Raw genomic sequence first — 24740 nt, 5'->3', positions numbered from 1 at the left:
TTTGAAATTGGACATATTTTTCACTTTTTCCGGTGCTGGATTTTTATTTTATGTTACATCCCTATGTAGCCGATCTTCCTGAGAGACGTAGTTCTACGTCAAAAATGTCTCGAAGGTTTTCCTTTGTATTGTAGAGTTATATCCCTAACTCGAACATCAGTAAGGAAAAGCAAATATACTCTTCTAGCACAGACTAACACGTCGAACAAATTTTCAATAAAATCATCGTTTGGATGATTCCAGTATTTTACGTTAGTAACACTAGCATCATCTGCTGTCGTGTTTGCGCTGCGTCATGTATTTCGACATTAGCGCCAGCGTTACTGCATGTGTCAAATGGGGAACTACAAAATATGTATGAGATTGCATGACAGCGCCCCGACGACGTTTTCGCGCGATGACTGTTATTCAATTAAAAGTTTGAAATGAACGTTTTTTGTGGCGATGGAGCTAGGTTCCAGTGTTACGTCTGTTAGTCTGTGCTTCTAGTATAAATACGACATCGATTGAGCTCTTGAACTCATTTCGTTTTCGAACGTCGGCAAGGACAGTCGGTGGCAACAAGGAGCCCCATCAGCAATACAAACCAGTGGCAACAAGGAGCCCTGCCACCGATACGAATAGGTGACATCCAGGAGTCCCACCATCGATACGAAAACAAAGAGCCCCCGCCAGCTTTACTTTTAGCCAGCAATGTGGAGCATCCACAAATCGTCGAGTCCGTCGTTCGCAACAAGTAGCGATCGATGGAATCAGAAAGGCGGCTTTTGTTAGCCTTCTCAATCCCCTGTCTTGCCGTTGAACCGCAAGCAAACAGACGTACCATGAAATTTATTTTCGTGGATCAAAATAACGGTCAATTCAAACGAGTTTCAGTTATGCGAAATATTCCCGCCGCAGCTGTGGTGGCTGATGTGCTTTTCATCTTTGAACTCGGTTGACAGTTATTGCAGACCGCACTGCCAAAAATAACAGAAAGGCTGAAAGCACAGACTAACAGACGTAACACTGGAATCTAGCTCCATCGGCACAAAAAAAAACGATCATTTCAAATTCCCAATCCAATAACAGTCTTCGCGCGACAACGCCGCTTGGGGCGCTGTCATGCAATCTAATACATATTTTGTTGTTCCCCATTTGAAACATGCCGTAACGCTAGCGCTGATGTCGAAATACATGATGCAGCGCAAACACGGCAGCAGATGGTGCTAGTGTAACTAACGTAAAATACTGGAATCGTCCGAACGATGATTTTATTGGAAATTTGTTCGAAGTGTTATGTCTGTTAGTCTGTGATTTTAGGCTGGTACATAAAAATCACAAGACCGTGCAAAACTATTGGACCCCGCCCGTATACGATGAATGGGCGAACTGTCATTCAACACATTTCAAGCAGTTTTTTGACGTAGGACTACGTCTAACCTCACTATGTCGAGATACATTTCGCGAAAACTAAAACCAAGATGTAACGTCGGCATGAAAGATTTCAAACGGTTATACTGATGTAACCACATGATGGATCACAATAGTCAATATGTCGTTGAATTGATAAAATGATGGACAATTTTGTGATTCTACAATTTTCATTATCACTTCATTGTTGAACAGTGAAAATTGAATAAAAGTTTCAAGGTCGAATTTTCACCAACAATGTACCAATCATATGCGAGCACGCCTGGCACAGACTTTATCAATAGACACCAACTACCTACTGAGATATCCTGTATAGCAGCGGCAAAAAAAAAAAATTGACAGAATCTCCCCGTCCCAATAGGTCAATTAATATTAGCTTCCATGAGCCTAGAATATTTTGATGTCTTGAAGGTGAAGCTTTTTCGGAAAGTTCGTAACCACCTCCACTATCAAACAGCATTACGTTCTGCTGTTAATATATATATTAATGTTAATGGTAATAAAATTGATGTCTTGAAGGAGAATATGATAGCACAGGCAACAGTACTGCACCGAGCAATTTATGAACAGAGCGCTGGTTACTCGTCGTCTATCAGTGCAGGAAAACTCGATATTCATTTTTGTGCCCTCAAGCCAAGTGAAAACTACATTGGCGCTGTTGACGCACAATGGGGCGTGGAACACAATCGAATTGCCGTTTGAATTGTCTTCTTCTTCTTGTTTCATATAGCAGCAAATATCAGAATTCAATATGATTTTTCGAGTACCGCAAAATACGCTGCGCCGCCCGGGACAACAAAATGCGTTGTTTATTATTGAACTCTACACTCTGCTTTTTCAGATGTATTTAAATAACTGAATATAGGTTTTTTAAAAGACAATAGAAAACCAAAATGCTCCGTACAGATCTTTGAATAGGTAGTAAACGATCTGTACTGATTATTATATTTTTACTAGCTAAATGAATTTAGTCCAATATGACAATACTAGTTGCATTCCGCGGTGGCGGTATAGAGGAAAACCAAATTCATTTCATCTTGATATTAGAGTTCCGACATTAGTATTATTAATTGAACAACGCTATGCAAACAAAAATTGGTGAGGCTAATGTTGCATCACTAACTAGGGCTAGGTTGCATCACTAACTGGACTGCGTTGCGTTGTATTTTCGAAGATAGCAGACATATAACCTTCAAATATGGTATCTTCGTTGTTCTTTGGTATCTTGAAACTGATCAATTTTTTTCTGATTGATTCTGTATACTGATAAAATGTTTAAATTGACCAGAACTGAATGTTAACATGTTCATAAAATTCTATGGCAATTTCAAATTTTCTGTGAATATACATTTTCCACTAAAACTGTAATTCGTTATCGATATTTTTTCCACGAGCTTGTAACTGCAGGAAAAAAAATTTTGTGACATCTTTGCCGCTTTGTGATTGGTGAGTGAGCCAGCTTCAACAAGGCAAATAGTATTCATCAATGGTCCAGAAACCAAATTTAGAGGGAAATTTGGGTCTAGAGCTCTATAGCAATATTTCAGAAAAAAAACTTTCTTCTACAAAGTTGTTACATATGATAAAGCGCTTATTGAAAAGGTATCAAAAATTAGGGTGACCAAAATTTTCGATGCTATCAAGTATCTAACTTTTTTTGACGTAGGACTACGTCTAACCGCACTATATCAAGATACATTCTGCGGAAACTAAAACCAAGGTGTAACGTTGAAATGAAAGATTTCAAACGTTGATACTGATGTAACCACACGATGGATCTCAATAATCAATGTGTCGTTAAATTGATAAAATAATGGACAATTTTGTGATTCTTCAGTTATCATTATCATATTATTATTAAACAGTGAAAATTTCATAAAAGTTTCAAGGTCGAATTTTGACGAACAATGTACCAATCACATCCGAGCACGCCTGACACAGACTTCATGCGTAGACATCAACTGCCTGTTATGATATACTGTATAGTAGTGGCAAAAAAAAATGGCAAAATCTCCCCGTCCCAATAGTTGACCTATGTTTGCTTCCATGAGCCTATACTATTTTGATGTTTATTAACATCTGATCTGATCGAGCGTCTTGATAGAATATTTACACTACACATTACACTTTTTATCCACTTCACTATTTAATTCTATCACTTTTCACTTGCATATACGTATTTCAACGCTTACTTAGCGCCTTCGTCAGTGCTCATTTGGACTGTGGAGAAAATAGCGAAGCCCCTAAATTTTGATACCTAGGTAGGGACAAATTTTAACTCAGAGAACATAAACAACTTTAGGTAGAGAAATGTGCGGCCTGGTGATCCATGCCTTGTCTGCGAGTTTTAGGTAGAAATTTAAAAAACCAAGAGAAGTGATTACCCTGATCTCTGTTAAGGAGGGTAGCTGGGTTTTGTTTGAAAATTTCTTAACTTTCTGCGACATCTAATTTCCAATCGAACTAGACTAATGTTGTCGGTAGTCATAGCGTGATTTTCATGAAAAATATGTTCGGCTATCGATATTTTTTCCGTGAGCTTGTAACTGCAGAAAAAAATGTGACATATTTGCCGCTTTGTTGTGGGGTAAGTGAGTCATCTTTCACAATATAATATAATAGATATAGAAGGAAGATTAATTTCTACTGAATCGTACTCACAAATATCAGAATCGAACTAGTAAAGCATTCTCTAAGATGTGTCGCACTAAAGAGCAATACAGAGCTTTCAAGCAATACGGATCATTAAAATCTTTGGCTATTTTGGTTATAAACCCCAGCTGACGATTAGCCTTAGCAATGACGGCCGATCGATGACTAGCAAATGAGAGTTTCTTATCCATTATCACATCCAAATCATTCATCTCTTCAACCCTGTTGAGCACGACTCCATCGATGTGGTAGTTGAACATTATAGACTGCGAGTTCCGATAAAATGTCATTACAGAGCATTTAGGGATGCTGACAATCAGCTTATTACGATGGCACCATTCTACAAACAGATCCAGTAACTGCTGCAAACGGTGACAATCATCTATGCACTTCACGGCGAAATATAGTTTTAGGTCATCCGCATATGTAAGCTTACATTCATCACCAAGCAAAATACTAACATCATTTAAAAATATAGTAAAAAGCAGCGGTCCCAAGTTACTTCCTTGAGGTACACCACTCAAGTTAACGAACGGAGTTGAGCCGAAGTGATCGATCACACAGGTATGAACTAAGCCATGCAACTAAGCTGTCAGGGCACCAAGCTGGTTATTTTTGCGCAATAGTATACGGTAGTCAATTCTGTCAAATACGGCTTTCAAATCCATATAAATCACGTCCACACACTTAGATTTTATTGCCGAGAACTCAACAGCTGATAAATTCAGCAAAATGTTCTACAAGTTTTCGGCAGAATATTCAAGAGCTTCGGCAAACAAAATGTCAATACATGCTGGTTTACGGTAGATCGATAGATTTGCTTAACGATCGTCGAAATATATTGCTGACATTTGTTAAAAATTTCGCCGAGCTCGATCAGCTGTTGGGAAGTTTACCGAGACAAATTAAGTGTGCACTTGGCACTTTGCTTCCAGTTGTGTAAAACAAGTATGCGTGAATTCCAATAAACTCGTGGTAACCGATCGTCCAGGCATAAAACAATGCTGGTCTGTAGAGATATAACACTTCATTCCAGCCAAAAGACTTCGATTGACAATAATTTCAAATAATTTCGATGCTGCCGAGAGATTTGTAATTCCACGATAGTTACGGATATTACTTTCATCTCCAATTTTAAACACTGGAACCAGAAATGATTGTTTCCATATTTTCGGGAATTTACGCTGTTTGAATGAGCTTTTAAAAATTAAGCAGAGTGGGGAAACTAATGCGGCAATACATCGACGGAGCACAACGGCTGGAATCTCATCAGGAATGAAAGATATTCATCAATGTTAAAGAGAATTATTTTGCTTCTAAAAGAGAGTGCTGCAAATAAATAATCAAAATACAGACCCCATGAACTAGTTTTAGTTCCAAGTCATTTGAGGTGTCGCTTGATGAATTACGGCTGACGACCTAGATACTTGATATTACCACCCGAGTAATTAGGAACATAGTACTGCTTTGTCTATATTGCCTATACACTATATTGCCGGAACATATTCCAGTTAAATATCAGGAACCGTTTTACCTATTCCGGTTATTCGCTCCGGCAACAAAAGGAACCAAAATACCTTTTTTTTGGAGGATGTTGAGATTGAATTGGTTAAAATAAATCAAGAAAACTACAAAATGTGATTAAACGTAACGGCTCATTTTTGGCACATGTGTGCCAAAATCGAACCGTGCCAAAAGTAAAACGAACTCAAATCAAACAGAGCTTCAAAAGGAAATATAAAACTATTGTAGTCCTACGTCATCTATGCCGTCGTGTCTTGGATACCACCCTCCTACTATTTATCCTTCATTTAAAGATCGAAAAACAAAGATAAACATTTTTCAAAAATCATGTTATGCTCAGAAAACGCATCTTTTTCAAATGATATATAAAAACTGGTAAAGTTTGAACACAGACTAACAGACATAACACTTCGAACAACTTTCCAATAAAATCATCGTTCGGTGCTCCAGTTACTTTACGTTAGTAACACTAGCATCATCTGCTGTCGTGTTCGCGCTGCGTCATGTATTTCGACATCAGTGCCAGCGTTACTGCATGTGTCAAATGGGGAACCACAAAATATGTATGAGACTGCATGACAGCGCCCCAGACGGCATTATCGCGTGATGACTGTTATTCGATTGGAAATTTGAAATGATCGTTTTTCGTGGCGATGGAGCTAGGTTCCAGTGTTACGTCTGTTAGTCTGTGGTTTAAGGATCTAACTGGCAGGAGGACCAAGGCTATCATAATAGAGCAGTTAACGTAATTGTAACAGGAAAAAATACACACAAACACGGATAAATAATAAGCGTAACACTAACTTTTAATAGTAATATTGATTATAATAGAAGTGCGGCATATAGCAGACACTCGGGCAAAATCACAATCGATCAACCATTTTAATCGCAGTGATAAAAAAGAAAAAACTCTTCATACGCATCAGAATCGCAAATTGAATCAATTTTGAGCGTGTTTACATCATACTTGTAATGCTTTTCAGTTCATCACACATGTTATTGAGCTTAAATTATTCGACATGAATTTTTCGTAAACTTGTTTCTGATTTGATATGAAGATTTGATCTGTACTGTAGAACTTTTCAGTGTACTGAAGCTAGGACACAATACATATTATTAATTACTTTCAGTAACGTGTGCGTAACTCTACATAACGCAAGTCAGTGATAATGTTTCGTAACGCACAGCTCAGACAGCTATGTAATGACACAACTGTCAAAATAGTCGTTTTCGTTTACAATTCTTTAACCTCGGTCGGTGTGTGAAGCAGTTTTGTGCTTCGTCGCTGATTTTTTCTACCCAGCTTGCATTTCGCGTTCGCGTACACTCAACCGCAAGAGTGTAGGATCGTCGTCGTGAAGTGCGAAGAGAGAAAGTATAGGGCCGCAAGTGCATTTCGCAGTGAAGCGTAGATAAATTGCTAAAAATTTGACCCCTTTCGACAACGGAAGAGTGTAAAAACCGCAAAATACCGCCCGGACGCGGTCGCTTCTAAGTACCACGCAGTGGCAGCGATGGTGACGACTCTGTAGAGCAGGTGTGGAATTGAATTAGTTCTTGGCGACGGAAGTGGGGAGTGGGGCTGGGTGGATCGGTTTTTACTACGCTGCGAGAGAATAACTACTACGAGTGGACCCCACAGGAACGTAACCGCTACCGGATTAGACTTCCGAAGCTGCAAAATGAGTTTCTTCACCTCCTTTCAGGAGCTACTGGTAAGTGATTTTCCCCCGTTCCGCCAGAGCTTAGTGAAAAATACATCGCTCTGGCATGACGGTCGTCGTCAGTCATCTTTGCTTCTATACATCCATCCGTCCGGCCGTTGCCCCTCTCTTTGCTCTTGATTCGACCTCGATACAGTTTATTTCTGTTATTTTTTCCTGCTATGTGAAGTGGGAAAAGGGGGGAGTTCATTTCTCCAGCGCGAGTGTGTAGATGTTGATTCCTGTGCTGGCAGCATTGCCAGTTGAATTTGTAATTCGTAAAAACCTATGATTGTTCTCCTTCAATTTTGATGATTTTGATTCTTGAGAATATCGCTTTAGTCCATTGCCAAGTTACAGTTATTGGCGGTGAAATTATAAGAATATAGATTTCGATGGAATTTCGGTGTTGATGGTAACATTATTTTAAATTAATAATAACTATTGATAGATCGAAATGTTATGAAACTTAATATCAGTTTTGATTCCCTCAGCAATTAAAAAATTAAAATGGGTAAATACCTATGTGAAATTAGGCCACAGGGGAAGATTGTAGTAAAATCGAAAAATCTTTGTGTTGATATTGAGATTTATAGAAAGTAATGCGCCTCAATACAATATGCAAACTGATATATTTTTTCATAACTTGGAATGGTACAAAGATAATGTAAGTGAATTATTTCAATTCAATGTTTAAAAGCTCCGAGTGAAAAATATGCGCAGAAAACATTATCAGAAATGTCCTGTATAGACCAACTCGATCAAGAAATCACATACAATAACTTATTATTTAAAAGGTACATTTGGTACTTTTTTACAATGTGCTGAGAATATATGGATTAAACCATGTGAAACCCGATGTTTGGTGGGGTATCTAACGAGACTCGGCAAAGAAGGGCAGAAAGAAAGTAGAGTTAAGGGCAGAGGAAAGGGTAGTATAGTATAGTAAGTATAGGAATCCGTCATTTATTTCGGGGATAAAGTACTTTCCTTTCTGTCACAGTTGGTAGAGATGCAGAGGTAAACTCCGTCTGTGGTAACAACAATTGTAACACTTTTTTTCTTCTTTAACCGGCCGAAAAAAAGCAAAAGCTACTGAATTGTACATATGAAGGTGGTAAAATAATCCCAAATTAATAACTTCACTAGCCCAGGTCCGAATTCCGATTGGACCGGACCACTCAAAGTTCGATTTTTTTTTCAGACCGGACCGGAACTGAGCAATTCGGACCGGTAAATGCTTTTCGGACCCCGGAAAATTTTGGTGGGATAAAAATTTTTGTTTGGAATTTGTACATTAATTGTTCACATGGTTATTATAAAATTAAAGCGGGCTTGTATTCATATACATTCATGCGATATTGTCATTTTAACTGCAGTACCACGAAAAAATCACGTGAGTGGCAATGCAAAATGTCTTCAGGTTGATACGTATTGTAAATATTGTGTATTGTGCGCTAACTGTTTCTGTTAGATTTCTGTTCTGTTAGATTTCAACATTTTTCCATATGCTTTTATTTCTGTAAGGTTATTTTTGAATATTTTGCATGGTTTAATTCAGCATCACATTCAGCTATTTAACTCACAGAGCCCATTAAACATCACAGAAAAGTTATTTTTTGCCATAATTTTTAGAACCTTCAAAACACTTTAAAAATTCTGGATTCAAGTCCTGGTTTAGAAAAGTACATATTATCTTACAGGTTGGTTTTAAGCACCATTCCCGTTGTTAGCTCGTTGTCAGTAGACACGTTGAGTGACTATAACGACTTACAGAAGCAACATTGCAGAGGTTTAAAAAGTATCTCTGGTACCTGTCAGAGCTGACCATTAGCTTGGATTTTTTTTCAGTAAGACCAATGTTGAGGATAAGCGAAGATGGTGGAGTCACAGACAAACAGACGTAACGTGACGAATTCATCGATCAGAAACGATAATTTCGAAATTTTACTTAGTGGGCAATACCCAACAAACAACTTCGTTGCTTAACAGCTTATTAATCTTAAGTTCAGCAGAAATTCATTCAATAACAGCTTAACAAGCCGTAAATCAACAATATTGTTTGTTGGATAATGCTGCTAGTGTCGCTATAAGCAAGCGTGCACTTTCATTATCAAAGACTAAAAACCATTAGTAATGCCGCTTGTGTTGATTTAAGCAAGCGTGCACATCGTGCACAGAATATCGTAAGAGCAATAAAGCTGAAATTAACGCTTCGTCATTATGTGACGGAAAAATCTTAAGATATCAATATTATATTATATCCAGATATCAAAACCTAGTTTCAACGAATTCACATACCATGTAATTCACAAGTCATCAAGTAGGTCATGAGAAACAATTGAGATTTAAAGCGGTGCGTTCGTTCCGGATACGTTTTCATGAGACGTATTCGTTATCTTGAAAGTTTAGTATCTCCGCAACGGCGCATATTGAATTTTGTGGAAAGGTAATTCTTGTGTAAAATTTACCGTAAACACGGTGGTGATATCAAACTTAGGAAGGAATATGGGTGTTCTGAGATACATGCAATTTTAGTTTTCAAATGCAAAAATAATAATACTGGCAACACTGTACGCGAAATCAGATGATGCCATTCGATTGAAAATCAACAAAACTTAAAAACTGGTGTCTAACATTGTCTTTTGCTCTTACTGTCTCTAAGATATGTTGTTTTTAAAAAAACAAAAAAAAGATGTTTTTAAAAAAATGGAAAAATTTAAAGCCTCGCAATTGCCAAGGTGTTATCCGTTTGACCTAAAACTTTGTATTTTTGTCTAGTTTTGACCTAGGACAAGTCAGTTTATTCATTTTGGATCCATTCGGGGAGGGTCGTTACATTTACCTAATCTTTTGGTATGGGATGACTTAAATATTAGCTTAATAAGCTTTGGTGGTGATTTTCCATTATATATAAAAATGCCAATATCTCAGGTCCCCGCCTAATTATCCAGGATTTTTTTCTATGAAAACTTTCTTCATCAATTCCGCGCCTTGCAAAATTTCAGTCCTTGACTGAAAATGTTTAATTTCATGTGTTTTGAGGGTTTTACCTGAAAATTATGGCAAAAAATCACTTTTCTGTGATGTTTAATGGGCTCTATGAATCAAGTATCTGAATGCGATGCTGAAATAAACCACGCAGAATATTCAAAAATAACCCTATAAAAATGAAAAAAAAAATCAATGGGAAATTGTAAAATTTGAACAGCATTGCAAAAAGTGCAAAAGAGTGGTTTGTAGTTTGAAAAACTATTTTTTTCTGAATTACGTTTGGACAACCTGTAAACATTTTTTTAGAACGTCGAAATTTTCTACGAAAATACTACGGATGACATTTACTTTCAATTTAGGGTTGAGCACCTTGACTTTTTCAACAACGATTCTTTTAGAAACCCTAACCTTAGAATTTCCATATCAATATTTTTGATGTTTTATATTTTTTCGAGGTTTCTTATACTCTTAACAACCTTTATCGAGAGTTTCATGAGAATCGGTTGATATACCGTTTTTGGCAGCACTTTGAATGTTGTTGTGTTGGGCAATTTTTATGTTCGTAAATCACCATTTCAAGCTTAACTTCAAATACCTGTAACTCCCTCAACCTTGATCCAATTTCAAATCAACAAGTTTTATTTTAAAGGGAAATTAATGTTATTTTTTGTCACTTTGAAATGTTTGTCAAGAATACAACCAGTTTGGAAATCAAGTTCAAAACATGTTGCCGGAATACCTAAAACATGAATTTCAGAACACATGTGTACCGTACAGTCTAGTGAAACATTTTGGACCGATTGGATAATCAACAATATATGGAAAATTTACCGTACTTTTGGAATTTTCGGGTCCCGGTTTGCACATTTTCCTTGAAATGCCTATTAATTACCTTCAATTTGTCATAAAAAGATTTTAAATTGGTCAAACGGCTCAAAAGTTACAAATAAAAAAACCCGAATTAATCCACCTAGCTGTGCGACCTAGCCAAATTTGCCAAAAAACTTCAAATTTTCGAGTAAATTACATTTTGATAGTTTCTACTGAATTCATAGTTTACTCTAAATAATAGAATCGGGTACACATAAAAATTACATTCAAAGAAATATTCGAAACGAATATATTAGCGAATTTTTTTTTGGATTGTCACGTCACGGTGGGTGTTTCAGGTAGAGGCCAGGAATCAACTTCAGATTTCATTTTAAAATTTTTTATTTATTATAATATTTTTGAAATTACTTGTGCTAAAGAGGTAGTAAAATGGAAAAAAATGGTTCAACTTAATCAAAAATGATGTTAAGGTTTATTCTAAGCAGTTGCTTTTAAACAGTCTTTGGGTTACGTTTCATACCAAATCTTTTGAACCACATAATAAATTTTTATGAAATAAATTACTTGTTAGAGACAACCCGTTCGTATGACACCTGATATGTGAAGAAATAATTTGTAATCTTTAGGACAACTAGACCTTTTATTTGACTAAGAACGCTGAAATCGATTCAGCCATCTCCAAGAAAATTAAGTGAGTTTAAAAAGTCTTCGGAGAACATTACTTGTCATATCTTTTAACCACATGTCCAATAATTATGAAATTCATTGAATTAAGGGTTTTGGAGGCAGCCCATTCATTTGATTCCAATGTTGTTTAGACCGGTTATGTAGTTTCTGTGGTTATGAAATTTTGTGATTGTCACACTTTATTACATAACGGACAAAGTGGCAGTCCGATTACAATAAAATTCGATAGGCTAGACTAGACCTTCATTACAATACTAATTCGGTCCAATGATTTCTAGAAAAATGAGAGTTTCAACAGATTCCAAAACACGTTTCTTTTAATAACTTTTGAGCCACAACTTTAATCATTATGAAAATCATTAGTTAAGGATTTTTAAGGCAGTTTTTTAATTTCACACCAGTTTTGTAAAAAATGGTTGCGTAGTTTAGGTGAAGTTTCGTGATTTTCACATTTTGGAATACAGTGCACAAACTAAAAGTACGACGACAATGAAATTCGACAGCATCCTATGGAGCCACTAGACCTTTCATTTGCAACTGATTTCGTGAAAAGCCAGTGGCTTTAAGCAGGATTCGAAATATGTTTCTTTTTATAGCGTGATTTCACATGTTTATAAATAACGGACAAAGTTACAGTCCGATTACAATGAAATTTAATTCCAACCTATGGGGCAACAAAACCTTTCATTTGACACTAATTTTGTGAAAATCGGTTCAGTCATCTTTGAGGAAGCCTTTGCTGTTTGAACTTCCGTAAAACGTTTCTTTACCTAGCTTTTGAACCAGATGTTTAATCTTTACGAAATTTATAAGTTAAGGGTTTTGGAGACAACCCGTTTATTTGATGCTAACTGAAATCGGTTGTGTGGTTTTTGAGATATTTTTTTTTTCTTCATCTATAGTTTATTTGACACGGCACAAATACAATTCAATGTTTAACGGCGCCAATTATATCTGTTAGCTTACTTTCTAAAGTATCTTAATAACTAAAAGCAAATTTTTTATCCTCGCTGCCGACTACGAGCTGAAACTAAATCTAACTTAAAGCTAGAATATTTTGCATTAAAAGCACAGGTTGCTGTTTGATGATTTTCATTGCCATAGGTAAGCAGCATATTAAATTTGTTCCGCTGCTGGGCCAAGATATTACGGACTGGCATATTGGGTTGTTTCCATCGGGCCTTGAGAGTACCGTGCGGGTCTGATTGCTGTTTCCGGATCCGGGGTCTTAACGTGTTCTTGTCGTTTGGTTGGATGTAGGCGGAAGGGGATAGGACTAAACTGGGGCGTGGATGGATTTCAGGAAAACGTATATAAGGGACATGTAGGATAGGTCACGGCTCGCCAAGACATCACGAACAGGAACAGCCGGCTGCCTACCTTCGGCCTGCAGGGAAGCTATTAATCTAGACCTGGCGTCACGGTGTACAGGGCATGACCAAACAACATGCTCTATGTCGTGATAACCTTCACCACAGGCACAGATACCACTCTCCCCGAGCCCAACACGACGGAGATGCGCGTCAAATCTATAGTGATTGGACATAAGCCGGGACATCACGCAAATGAAATCCCGACCTACATCCAACCCCTTGAACCACGGGTTCGTCGATACCTTGGGGATTATGGAATGTAACCACCTTCCCAGTTCCCCCTTGGTCCAAGAATTTTGCCAACTGATGATCGTATTCTGACCTACAAATGCGAAAAATTCATTAAAGGCAATTGGTTTTACATAAATATCACCGTTTGTTGCGCCCACCTTAGCCAAAGAGTCCGCTTTCTCATTACCCGGTATCGAGCAGTGAGAAGGGACCCACGCTAAGGTAATCTGAGTAGATTTTTCGGATAAAGCACTCAGATGTTCCCGTATTTTCCCCAGGAAATACGGAGAGTGCTTAACATCTTTCATCGATCGGAGAGCCTCAATGGAACTGAGACTGTCCGTAAAGATGAAATAATGGTCCGTGGGCATTTTTTCGATAATCCCTAGGGTGTACTGAATTGCAGCTAATTCTGCGACGTAAACAGAAGCAGGATTATCGAGCTTATGGGAGACGGTTAAATTGTTATTGAAGATACCGAAGCCAGTGGACCCATCAAGAAGTGATCCGTCAGTGTAGTACATATTGTCGCAGTTGATGTTTCGATATTTATTGAAAAAAATTTTAGGGATCTGCTGCACGCGTAAATGATCCGGGATTCCACGAGTTTTTTCTATCATGGATGTATCGAAAAACACAGTAGAATCAGAAGTATTTGAAAAGTCGACACGATTTGGAATATTCGAAGAAGGGTTAATATTTTGGGACATGTGATTGAAATACAATGTCATAAAACGGGTTTGAGAATTAAGTTCGATTAACTTTTCAAAATTTTCAATCACGGGACGGTTCAAGACCTCACATTTGATTAGAATACGAGAAGACAGGCTCCAGAAGCGGGTTTTCAATGGTAGTACTCCAGCTAAGATCTCCAAACTCATCGTATGAGTCGATTGCATGCAACCCAAGGCGATACGCAAACAACGATATTGTATTCGCTCCAGTTTGATCAAATGTGTGTTTGCTGCGGAGCGGAAGCAGAAACACCCGTACTCAATGACAGACAATATCGTTGTTTGGTAAAGCCTTATAAGGTCTAAGCCCACCCAGGGCTCCCCACCATTGTCCGGTTATTGTACGAAGAAAATTCACTCTTTGTTGACATTTTTTCATCAGATACCTCACGTGACAACCCCAGGTGCTTTTAGAGTCGAACCAGACACCAAGATATTTGTGTACCAAAACCTGAGAAATCGTTTTACCCATTAATTGTGTTTGAAGCTGAGCAGGTTCATGCTTCCTAGAAAAAACTACTATCTCAGTCTTCTCCGGAGAGAATTCGATACCTAGCTGTAAAGCCCAAGCAGACAAATTGTCCAAGGTATCTTGCAATGGTCCTTGCAAATCGGCAGCTTTGGCTCCTGTAACAGAGATTACACTGTCGTCTGCAAGTTGTCTTATCGTGCATGAATTTGCCAGACATTCGTCGATGTCATTTACATAAAAGTTGTAAAGAAGGGGGCTTAAACATGAGCCCTGGGGAAGACCCATGTAGCTAATGCGAAAAGTTGCCAAATCGCCGTGCGTAAAATGCATGTGCTTTTCGGACAACAAATTGTGCAAAAAATTGTTCAAAATTGGAGAAAATCCTTGTCGGTGAAGTTTACCCGAAAGAATGTCAATAGAAACGGAATCAAGAGCCCCCTTAATGTCCAAGAACGCAGACGCCATTTGTTCTTTGCGAGCATACGCCAGCTGAATATCTGTTGAAAGCAGCGCAAGACAATCATTCGTCCCTTTGGCACGGCGGAAGCCAAATTGAGTATTCGATAGTAGGCCATTTGATTCAACCCAATGGTCTAAACGACGGAGTATCATTTTTTCCATCAATTTCCGGATACAGGATAGCATTGCAATCGGCCTATAAGAGTTGTGATCAGAAGCTGGTTTCCCTGGTTTTTGGATGGCGATCACCTTCACTTGCCTCCAATCCTGCGGTACAATGTTTTGCTCCAGGAACTTATTGAACAAGTTCAACAAGCGCCTCTTGGCATTGCCGGGTAGATTCTTCAACAAGTTGAATTTGATTCTATCTAACCCAGGCGCGTTATTGTTACAGGACAGGAGGGCAACTGAAAATTCTGCCATCGTAAAAGGTGATTCTATCGCGTCGTGGCCCGGAGACGCATCACAAACAATGTTTTGCTCAGGAACAGAGTCCGGACATACTTTCCTGGCAAAATCAAATATCCACCGACTTGAAGACTCCTCGCTTTCGTTGACCGTTACGCGATTCCGCATTCTTCGGGCTGTGTTCCAAAGAGTGCTCATCGATGTCTCCCTCGATGTCTCGTTCACGAACCGGCGTCAATATCCGCGTTTCTTTGCTTTAGCCAAACTTTTAAGCTTGGTATTAAGCTCCGAATACCGTAAATAGTCGCCAGGTATACCTCCCTTCTGGTAGGCCTTAAACGCGTCGGATCTTTGCGTGTAGACATCGGAGCACTCTTGGTCCCACCACGGAGTGGGAGGCCGTTCTTTGATCATTACGCCGGGATATTTCTTCGTTTGGGCTTGCAACGCGGCGTCGAGAATCAAGCCCGCGACGAGGTTGTATTCTTCAAGTGGTGGATGATGTTGAATCGACTCGACCGCTTTTGAAATCATTTCCTCGTATAACTTCCAATCGACATTCCGTGTGAGGTCATACGGAATGTCAATTGGTCGCATGCGAGTCGACCCGTTATTAATTGAAATAAGAATAGGCAAATGGTCGCTACCGTGAGGATCAAGGATTACCTTCCATGTGCAATCCAACCGTAGCGACGTCGAACATAAGGATAGATCCAAAGCGCTTGGGCGCGCTGGAGGTTTCGGGATACGTGTCATTTCACCGTTGTTTAAAATAGTCATGTCGAAGTCATCGCAAAGGTTATAGATTAAAGAGGAGCGGTTATCATTGTATGGGGAACCCCAAGCCACGCCATGAGAGTTGAAGTCTCCCAAAATCAAACGTGGCGAGGGAAGAAGTTCTATTAAATCAAAGAGCAGCCGTTGCCCAACCTGTGCTCTGGGAGGAATATACATTGAGGCAACACAAAGCTCTTTACCTTGTATTGTCATTTGACATGCGACAACTTCGATGCCTGGAATCGAGGGGAGGTTAATACGATAGAAAGAATAGCACTTTTTAATCCCTAAAAGTACTCCTCCATATGGGGTGTCTCGATCAAGGCGAATAATATTAAAATCATGGAAGTTGAGATCAATATTTGAAGTAAGCCAAGTTTCACAAAGGGAAAATGCATCGCATTTGTTTTTATTTATCAAAACTTTAAACGAATCAATTTTTGGTAAAATACTTCTACAATTCCACTGTAAGACAGAGATAGAATCCTTCATATACGCAGTTGAATTAGGCATCGAAGGATACAATCGCTGCAAGGAGGGGCCATTGGGCAGTCAACTGCTTCAAAAATGATCTAACTGTTGGGAGGAATGCTGTAAGAAAAATTTTAATTGGATCGGGTATATTGAAATTTTCAAAAATCCAGTCCACAATGTCAGAAAATTTCACTAATCCAGAGTTTGTTTCATCAACTGGATGTGCAAAAGGAACAACTGGGGTTTTAGATGTTCCTGGCAGTGCTGGGAACTCCTTCTGGGACTTTAAATTTGCAAGCCCAGGAGGAGTTTGCTTCGGTTTTTCCGCAGCACTGTTTGGTTTGTTCGTACTTTTCATTACACTTTGGGAAATCTTAGGACCTTTACGGGGAAGTTTAGGAGAAGAAACATTTTTCCTCTTCCTAGACTCCCCAGGATTGGCATAAGATGTTCCCGCTGATGAATCGTCAGAATCGGTTTCATCGGAGGGCAACAGATCAAAGGGGTTCGATGTTATGGTAGAAGTGGTCACGGTCTTCTTCAGCATCTCAGCGTAAGAACGCTTTGAACGCTCCTTAAGTGACCGCTTGATTTTATCTCTGCGGTGCATGTACACCGGGCATGTGGAGAGCTCATGCTGGTTTTCCCCACAGTGAATACATTTTTCAGCATTAACACTGCAAGAATCTTCCGCATGAGTCTCCCCACACTTGCTACATCGTGCCTTATTGCAGCAGTAGGCGGCTGTGTGGCCTAACTGCTTGCAATTGGTGCAATTCATAACACGGGGTACATACAATCGCACAGGCAGACGAACCCGGTCGATCGAGACGTGGCTAGGGAGTGCAGATCCGGCAAACGTAACGCGAAACGAGTCTGACGGAGTGTAAACTTTTTTACGGCCGACGAGAGACATGGACCGCAATTGCTTACAATCCAAAATCTTCGCCTGTGTTTCGGTATTTTTGAAGCAACCGGTTGCGCTTTTTAGGATACACTCGACAGACAGACTCGAATCGGTTATGACACCGTCGATCTCCACGTCTCGTGCGGGTATGTAAACGCGATACTCGCGTGTGAAGAGCTCAGAGCAAGCGATAGCATTGGCCTGTGCCAGATCACTGACCACGACACGGAGCTTGTTAGGTCGGACCTTGGAAATTTCGGTCACGGCCTTGTACCCCTTCGTCAGGTCTTTTGAAATTTGCAGTATGTTTAATCGCTTTGAATTCACTCCTGCCTTTGGACGAAAATAAACAGTATAGCTGCCCTGTTGAGATCCGTCCGGGTAAAGCCTGGGCGAGGGGGGACTGGAGAATGAACAGGGGAGGGGGTTACAGAAGGGTCAGGGTCAGGGGGGTTCGGGGATGGTGGCACGGGAGGCGAGGGATCTATATCCATCGCGCTAAATGTAGCGCACTAGCGAACTAGCGCCGACAAGAACACGTACCTCTTTACTTCTTCCTTCCAGCAGTGGTTGGCCGATCGTTCGAAGCTGCACCCAAAGCAGCCAGCAGCACCAGTACAGCAGCACCAATACAGCCACCAGCAGTGAGCCGGGTGTGAGATCACTCAGCACAGCGACACGGACTCGACTGTCAACTGATGGCCTTGAATAATACACTCTTTTGTTTGGCTATTCGTACACACGGACCGGATTGTAATAGAACGACCACTTTGCACGTCCGTTTCTGTCGAGTGTTCGACGCGGAATGTTTTTGAGATATTGATGTTTCGAGTTTTTTATATTTTGATAAAAATCCGATTACAATGAAATTCAATAGCCACATATGCTGCCGTGAGAAGACAAAGTGACGTAAGTGCCACTTTCTCGAATTTGAGTTTTTCATGCCAATTTGTTCATTATTCGAAGACCTATCTTTTGGTATCTTCCTTTTCGTTGTTACTAATTCATACGTTGTATAGAATCAAAAAAACAAAGTGACGTTGGCATACATTTCCATACAAAAGTGACGAAGAATTCTTTCGTTTTTGGGCGGTACTGAAAAACTGATCACTTGGATCTACGTCACAATGTCATCTCACGGCAGTATGGCGCAACTAGCAATTAACTTCTTGAAAATCGGTTCAGCTATCTCTGAGAAAAGTGAGTGAGAAAAAAAAGTTGCACTTACACATACACACACACATACACACATACATACATACAGAAATGCTCAGTTCGTCGAGTGATATGACATTCGGCCATTGGGACCAATTCCATACCTTTGGTTTTTCCAAAAAAGAAAACTGTTAATGAGAAAGGGCTAACGGAATTTTAGGTGAATAACATTTACTGACATCAGAAATGAGTTCAGCCCCCCAACATTGATATTTTTTGTCATTTTTCCGACTTTCGTTCAGAGACCTGCCACTAAGTCACGATGCGTGTAGCTCACCCAAGTACTATATAACTATTGGTTAAAACAAATATTTTCTAAACAAAAAAAAATGTAGAATTAACCTCGTTTGTTACCATTTGCTATTCCCAATTCGTTTATTGAAAGAAATATTTAACTAATATTAGAAAAACGAATAGCAAAACTCTACAGAAATTTATTTTGAATTGTTCTATTCTAATCAAATACTTGCCAACATACATAAAAGACTCTATGCTTGTTTCTTTCAATGAAATAACGCTTTCACTAAACTGGCAACTTTGTTCCCAGAATCGGAACGGAGCCAATCGGATCGGGCCCAAATCAGACCAGAACGAGCTCGTTTCGATTTTCGAATATTAAACCCAACACCCTCGATTCGAAAAAGCAGCAAATGTCACATACAAATTACGTAAATCCCGAGAGTTTAATCGCAGTCTAAGACATTCACTGTAAATTGTGCCATATTTTAAGTTGAACACTCCGTTGGGGAGTGGAGGAATTATCAACGTATCAATGTAAAGAAACTTTTAACCATGTGATCGCCATAGCTACAATTTTTCAGTTCTGTACAATATACTACAAAACTTCAACGAAAATAATTCATCAAACAAACAGATAGAGTTCATTTTTCATTTGTCATTTTCCTCATTTTTTTCACTCATTTTTAATATTCAATCAATCAATAAGATATAAATTATTTCTCATTTATATTTTTTTAATTTTTCATTTCTGATATCTTACTTCTTCTTTCTCATTTCTTACTTTCGAGTACTTATTCCGCATTTTTTCGTTTTACTCTTCTCGTTTTTGATGTCTGTCATCTGATTCCTACGTACAGATTACTAAAAATTAAGTGATGCCTAATAATTTCTAATTATTGTTTCCCTGTTTCTGATACCTGATCTGTGAACAACAGATCACAAATATGCAGAATCCGAATATTGAAAAAAAAGATCAAAGTTATTGTTTAACGGTAATAGTTGGATTACTGTGTTTTTCATGACGATTTTCGAAATTTACAATTTTGAGCAAGCATTCAAGCGACGATTTTTCACTACTTTTTCTTTTTTGATATTTTCCTAAAAGCATGAAAGATTAGATATTTCAAGTAGAAGAATTTTTTAAACTAAGTGTTGTTTGTAGTAACTTAATTTTAGTGAGATTTATGATTTCTGCATTTTAATAATTACATTTTTACTAAATTTAGGAATATAATTGAGCACAAGAGTCATATATATGGAATAGGTCAACTTTCTTTATGCAAATGCTCAACGAACATATCTTAAGTTAAAGCTTCTTAATTTCGGAGCCTAGACGCTAACATTTTGATACAGAAACATGATCTTTCTGTTTACTTGGTAAAACCTTTGCAATCAGCTATCAGTATATAGGACAATAAGGCAACGTTTTTTCGGATTCGGGGTTCAAATATATGACGACTGACTTGTAACCCACATCATCACTTGAAACCAACCGGAAACTGATATTACACCCTAGGTACAATACCATTCAAACAATTCATCGAGCTAGATCAGTAGTAATCATACAAACCATAGTTTGATTTGGAACCTGAATTAGACTACCACAACATGATTTATCACTATTCTCTCTCACCCTACGATAACAAACGATTTGGAAAATATCACCAAGGGGTACGCGGACAAAAAAAGGTTGAGAACCGCTGAGCTAGATTGACAGATAAAAAAATAAACGAAAGTACCTTGATTACGCAACAATAATCTTCAGGTTGCTTCATTTTTGATTATTTCTCCATAATCCAAAATAAGCGCTACCTGAAATTCTAGTTGAGTTTAATGAAAATTCTATCTTCTGATGTCTTATATCATTCTACTAAGACGCTCAGTAAAATATTTTCAAATTCAAAATAAGCGCGCTTGGTATATTTCTAAAAATGTGTCAAACAGATTGTATTATCCCACAATTTGGTTGCACTGCTTTTCAAGCTCACATCGAGTGAACTTCATTGGCCTTCGTAGTGAAAGCGTAATGTATTTGAATTGGCATGCACTCTCGATATCAGTATTCTATTATAATATTATTGGCTTTAATTACAACCTGTTATAACAAAGCATTAACCACTATCGACAGCTTATAGAAATGTTTAATCTTTACACGATGTTCATGCGGTGTAATCAATAGATCTATTTAGCTTTTGAGTATCACTTCCCCTCTAGCCGGATGAATGTGTTCATTTCAACTCTATCCAGGGGCGCGTGTATGTATGTTTGCCTCAAAAGCTAATAATCATTCTGTTTTTCTCTTTTTAGGATTTCGACCACTCGACAAACTTGAATGGATTTCACTTCTCCAACAGTCTATTCGGGTTCGACTCTAATTCAGTTCCCGCACTGGAAAACCTTCCGCCTCCACTATCACTAGATTTAACGGCGCCACCACTCACTAGTTCGAGAGCTTCTCTTAAAACTCCTTCGCCAATTCCAGAACCTACACCGTTACTTGAAACTCCAAAACACTACCAGTTCGTACAACCACAACAGCCTCATTCGCAACCACAACAACACTTTCAACCAACAACAATACAACAACAACATCAACAACAACAGCAGCAGCAGCATCAGCTACAACAACACCAGCTAACTCCACAGCCACAGCAAACCTCGCCTGTTCCGATAGTGTCCAAGTTTCAACTGAAGGTTACTCCGAATAACGAAATATACATTTCGAACGAATCGGGTACCTTTTGTGAGCTGGCAGGTAGCTTCGTTCCGTCACAGAAACCGCAGTCGAGGTCCGTGCTGCGAATCCCACATCCCATTGTCGAGACGATCCCTGCATCAAATGGTCAGGTTGTTGATCAGTTCCAATCAGTGGCTCACCGTAGTTCACCGTTACCAGAACCGCATGTAGCAAAAACGCTGTTCTGTATCGAAAAAGGCATTAAACGACCACTCTCTCCTTCCGATTATCGCTACAGCAATTCAGGTATCTTCCGATCGTCCTCGGTCGGTGCATCTCCACTAAAGAAAAAATCTACCTCCACTATCAACAGCAACGGACTTTGTAACGGTAACAGTTTGGTTGGATCTGACGATAATCAATCGGCTGCTAAGTTGGTTGTTTCCACTGTCATTAACAATGGGTTAATCGTGAACAAGAAGCATCTGTCCACCAACGAGGAACAATCGGAAACGCCAGTTACTCCAGAGCGGCGAATAATGCGACCGAAAAAGCGCAAGAAAAAGACGGTCCAGAAAGTTGTGCTGGCTGCTAAAGTTGAACCATTAAATGGTGGCATCGTAACACGAGTTGCGCCAGAGCCTATCAAGCCGTTAGTCCCCACCATTAGACGGTTCGCGGTGGAACCGAGCGCAGGGATACGAGTTCCAAGTGCAACAGTCAGTAATTTGAAAGGCAGTTCGCCTGCTACTAGTGGACATTTGCATTCGAGCATCGCAATCTCTAGCTCAGAAAGTACGCTGAATTTTTCCGGTATCAAGGAGAAAGCAGCCCAAGAAGCAATTTTCGTTGAGCGAAATGAGAAAATACCACCGGTAAAATCGGAGATAGAACCAGTTCTAGATCAAAGCAACTTGCGGGTTATCGATTCGACTGAAATTGGACTCGTACCTGGAGAATTAGCTTCCAGTCCGGCACCGGTGGAATTAAAAGTCGTAGCGGATTTGGTGATGGACAAAAACGTATTCGGACATATTTCACTATTGAAGTAAGTTGCCTTGAAATTTGTTCAATCAATCTCAATTTCAAATATTAATTCCTATTTTAGCAATTCTGAAGATCGTGGCAAAACAGTCATATATCAAAATCCAGTGACCAGTACTAACGTAATCTACAGCATTGTGAATCCGAAATCGTTGAACTTAAGCTTAGAAGGCGTGGGACGTGGTGCATCGGCCACTCTTACCTTGCAACCACACCGGGGAAACCGTAAGCCAAAAAAGCGTGGCCGAAAGAAGAAGGTTAATCCGGAAGCAGCACCAACCGTAGACTGTACAGTTAGTGGACAAATTACAGCAGCCGTGAATGTGGATCTCCCAAAACCTCTCGATCCGGACATTCCGATTTCGGTAACACGATCCGGGCGTCTTAGCAAACCACCGCGTTACGCAAATAATTACTTCCAGAATATCAAGCAAAAAACAGAACATTCCCCACCCCCGCCACCACCACTTCCACCACCGGTCAGCAGGTTAGATCTGCCAACACCAGATCCCGAGACGGTCGAAAAATTGCCGAATTTCTCCGCAGCCCTTAGCTCTACCGTAAGTCCTACTATAGCAGTTTCTGCCTTGCCTCCAACACCTTTCTCGTCCACCGCGGATGCTAAACGCAAAATGAAAGTTCCACTGCAATACCGCTGTTCGACATGCAATAAAGTGTTCCTGGGAAAGCGAATGCAAACGCACCTACAGAAAAATCCGAGCCACAATTCGGAGAGGGACTGCGTTGGAACAGAGCGGAAGAAAACAGAAAAGGAAGAAAAATCAACCTATCTCTATAAACATTTGTTCGATTTATTGCAAATGTTTACCGAAAATGACAAGGGACGCGTCATGCTGAAAGAGATAAGCAATTTTGTTGATTTTGTGCGTGCGTTAATTCCCAAGCTGATAACCAACGAAGAACAAAACAGTACTGTGGAATACATCGATCACAACGTGGCGGACGTATTGCGTTTGAACCACGGTAAATATCGATTGAAGCTATCTTCCCTGGCGGAGGAATACGAGAAACTAAACCACACGGTGAGCCTTCTGAACAATAACAATCCCACCAGCAACAACATCAGCAACGGGTTACCGCCCCACAACGGATCGGCTCTCCCAATAACAAGCACTCCGAATGGACACGTTGATCGGCAAACGTTTGGTTTCAACGCCGATGAACTACTGAACCAGTCCAGTTCATTTCCCAGTTTAACAACTCTGGTCACTGAGCATAACCTGTTGTTGCACTCGAACAACAATAACAATAACAACACTCTAAATCATCATCAGCACAACAATCACCACCTGCCACAGCAGAACGGCCACCATGGTGGTGTTCTCTACAACCATCATCATCATCTACCGCTAATTAATTCTAGCTGCCACGACGATGCAATGAATAGTTTGTCCGGGTTGTGCAAGTCACCGGTGCAGCATTCCACTTCAGGAATGGTCAATATGGCGCTGAACCTCTACTGAGGTGCGCATGCAAGTGTAAAGAAAAAAAACGGTGAAAACCACCTTTAAATACAGCAAAAGTACGATAATACAAAATTATGTTCTAACAACACAAAATAAGCAAAGTACTACAAAGTAACAAAGTGGTTTTAAATTGAATCTAATCAGAATACAAAGAAGGATAATAAATTAATTGGATAGTAGCAAACGGTACAGTGCTTTCATTATGTTGCTGTCTACTACGAGTTTAAGCATTCTGTTGTTCACTACCTGGAATGAACTGTGAGTTCTGCGACCAAACGTTCATAAATTATCCCCGAGGTCGCCATAACATGCAAAACGAAACTGAATTTTTACACACTGAATTCATTATTGATTTTTGAAAAGTAGTAATACCACATTTCTTGTTGAATCGGAATCTATTGGATCTATTTTCAGCGAAGCATGAGTGTTAAGTTATTG

At 39.3% G+C, this 24740-nt stretch overlaps 1 protein-coding gene across 1 annotated transcript; it reads left to right on the top strand.

Moving 5' to 3' along the window:
- Nucleotides 1-6811: 6811 nt before the first annotated feature.
- LOC129723156 (uncharacterized) lies at nt 6812-24509 on the top strand. The gene is made up of 3 exons (XM_055677189.1): nt 6812-7304; nt 21402-22819; nt 22880-24509. Exons 1-3 carry the CDS (start codon nt 7272-7274, stop codon nt 24297-24299), a joined length of 2871 nt encoding a protein of 956 aa, XP_055533164.1. The 5' UTR covers nt 6812-7271; the 3' UTR covers nt 24300-24509.
- Nucleotides 24510-24740: the final 231 nt, after the last annotated feature.

Source organism: Wyeomyia smithii, chromosome 1 (assembly GCF_029784165.1).
Source record: "Wyeomyia smithii strain HCP4-BCI-WySm-NY-G18 chromosome 1, ASM2978416v1, whole genome shotgun sequence".
NCBI classification, from domain to species: Eukaryota; Metazoa; Arthropoda; class Insecta; order Diptera; family Culicidae; genus Wyeomyia; species Wyeomyia smithii.
This window is presented reverse-complemented; position numbering and strand designations above follow the sequence as displayed.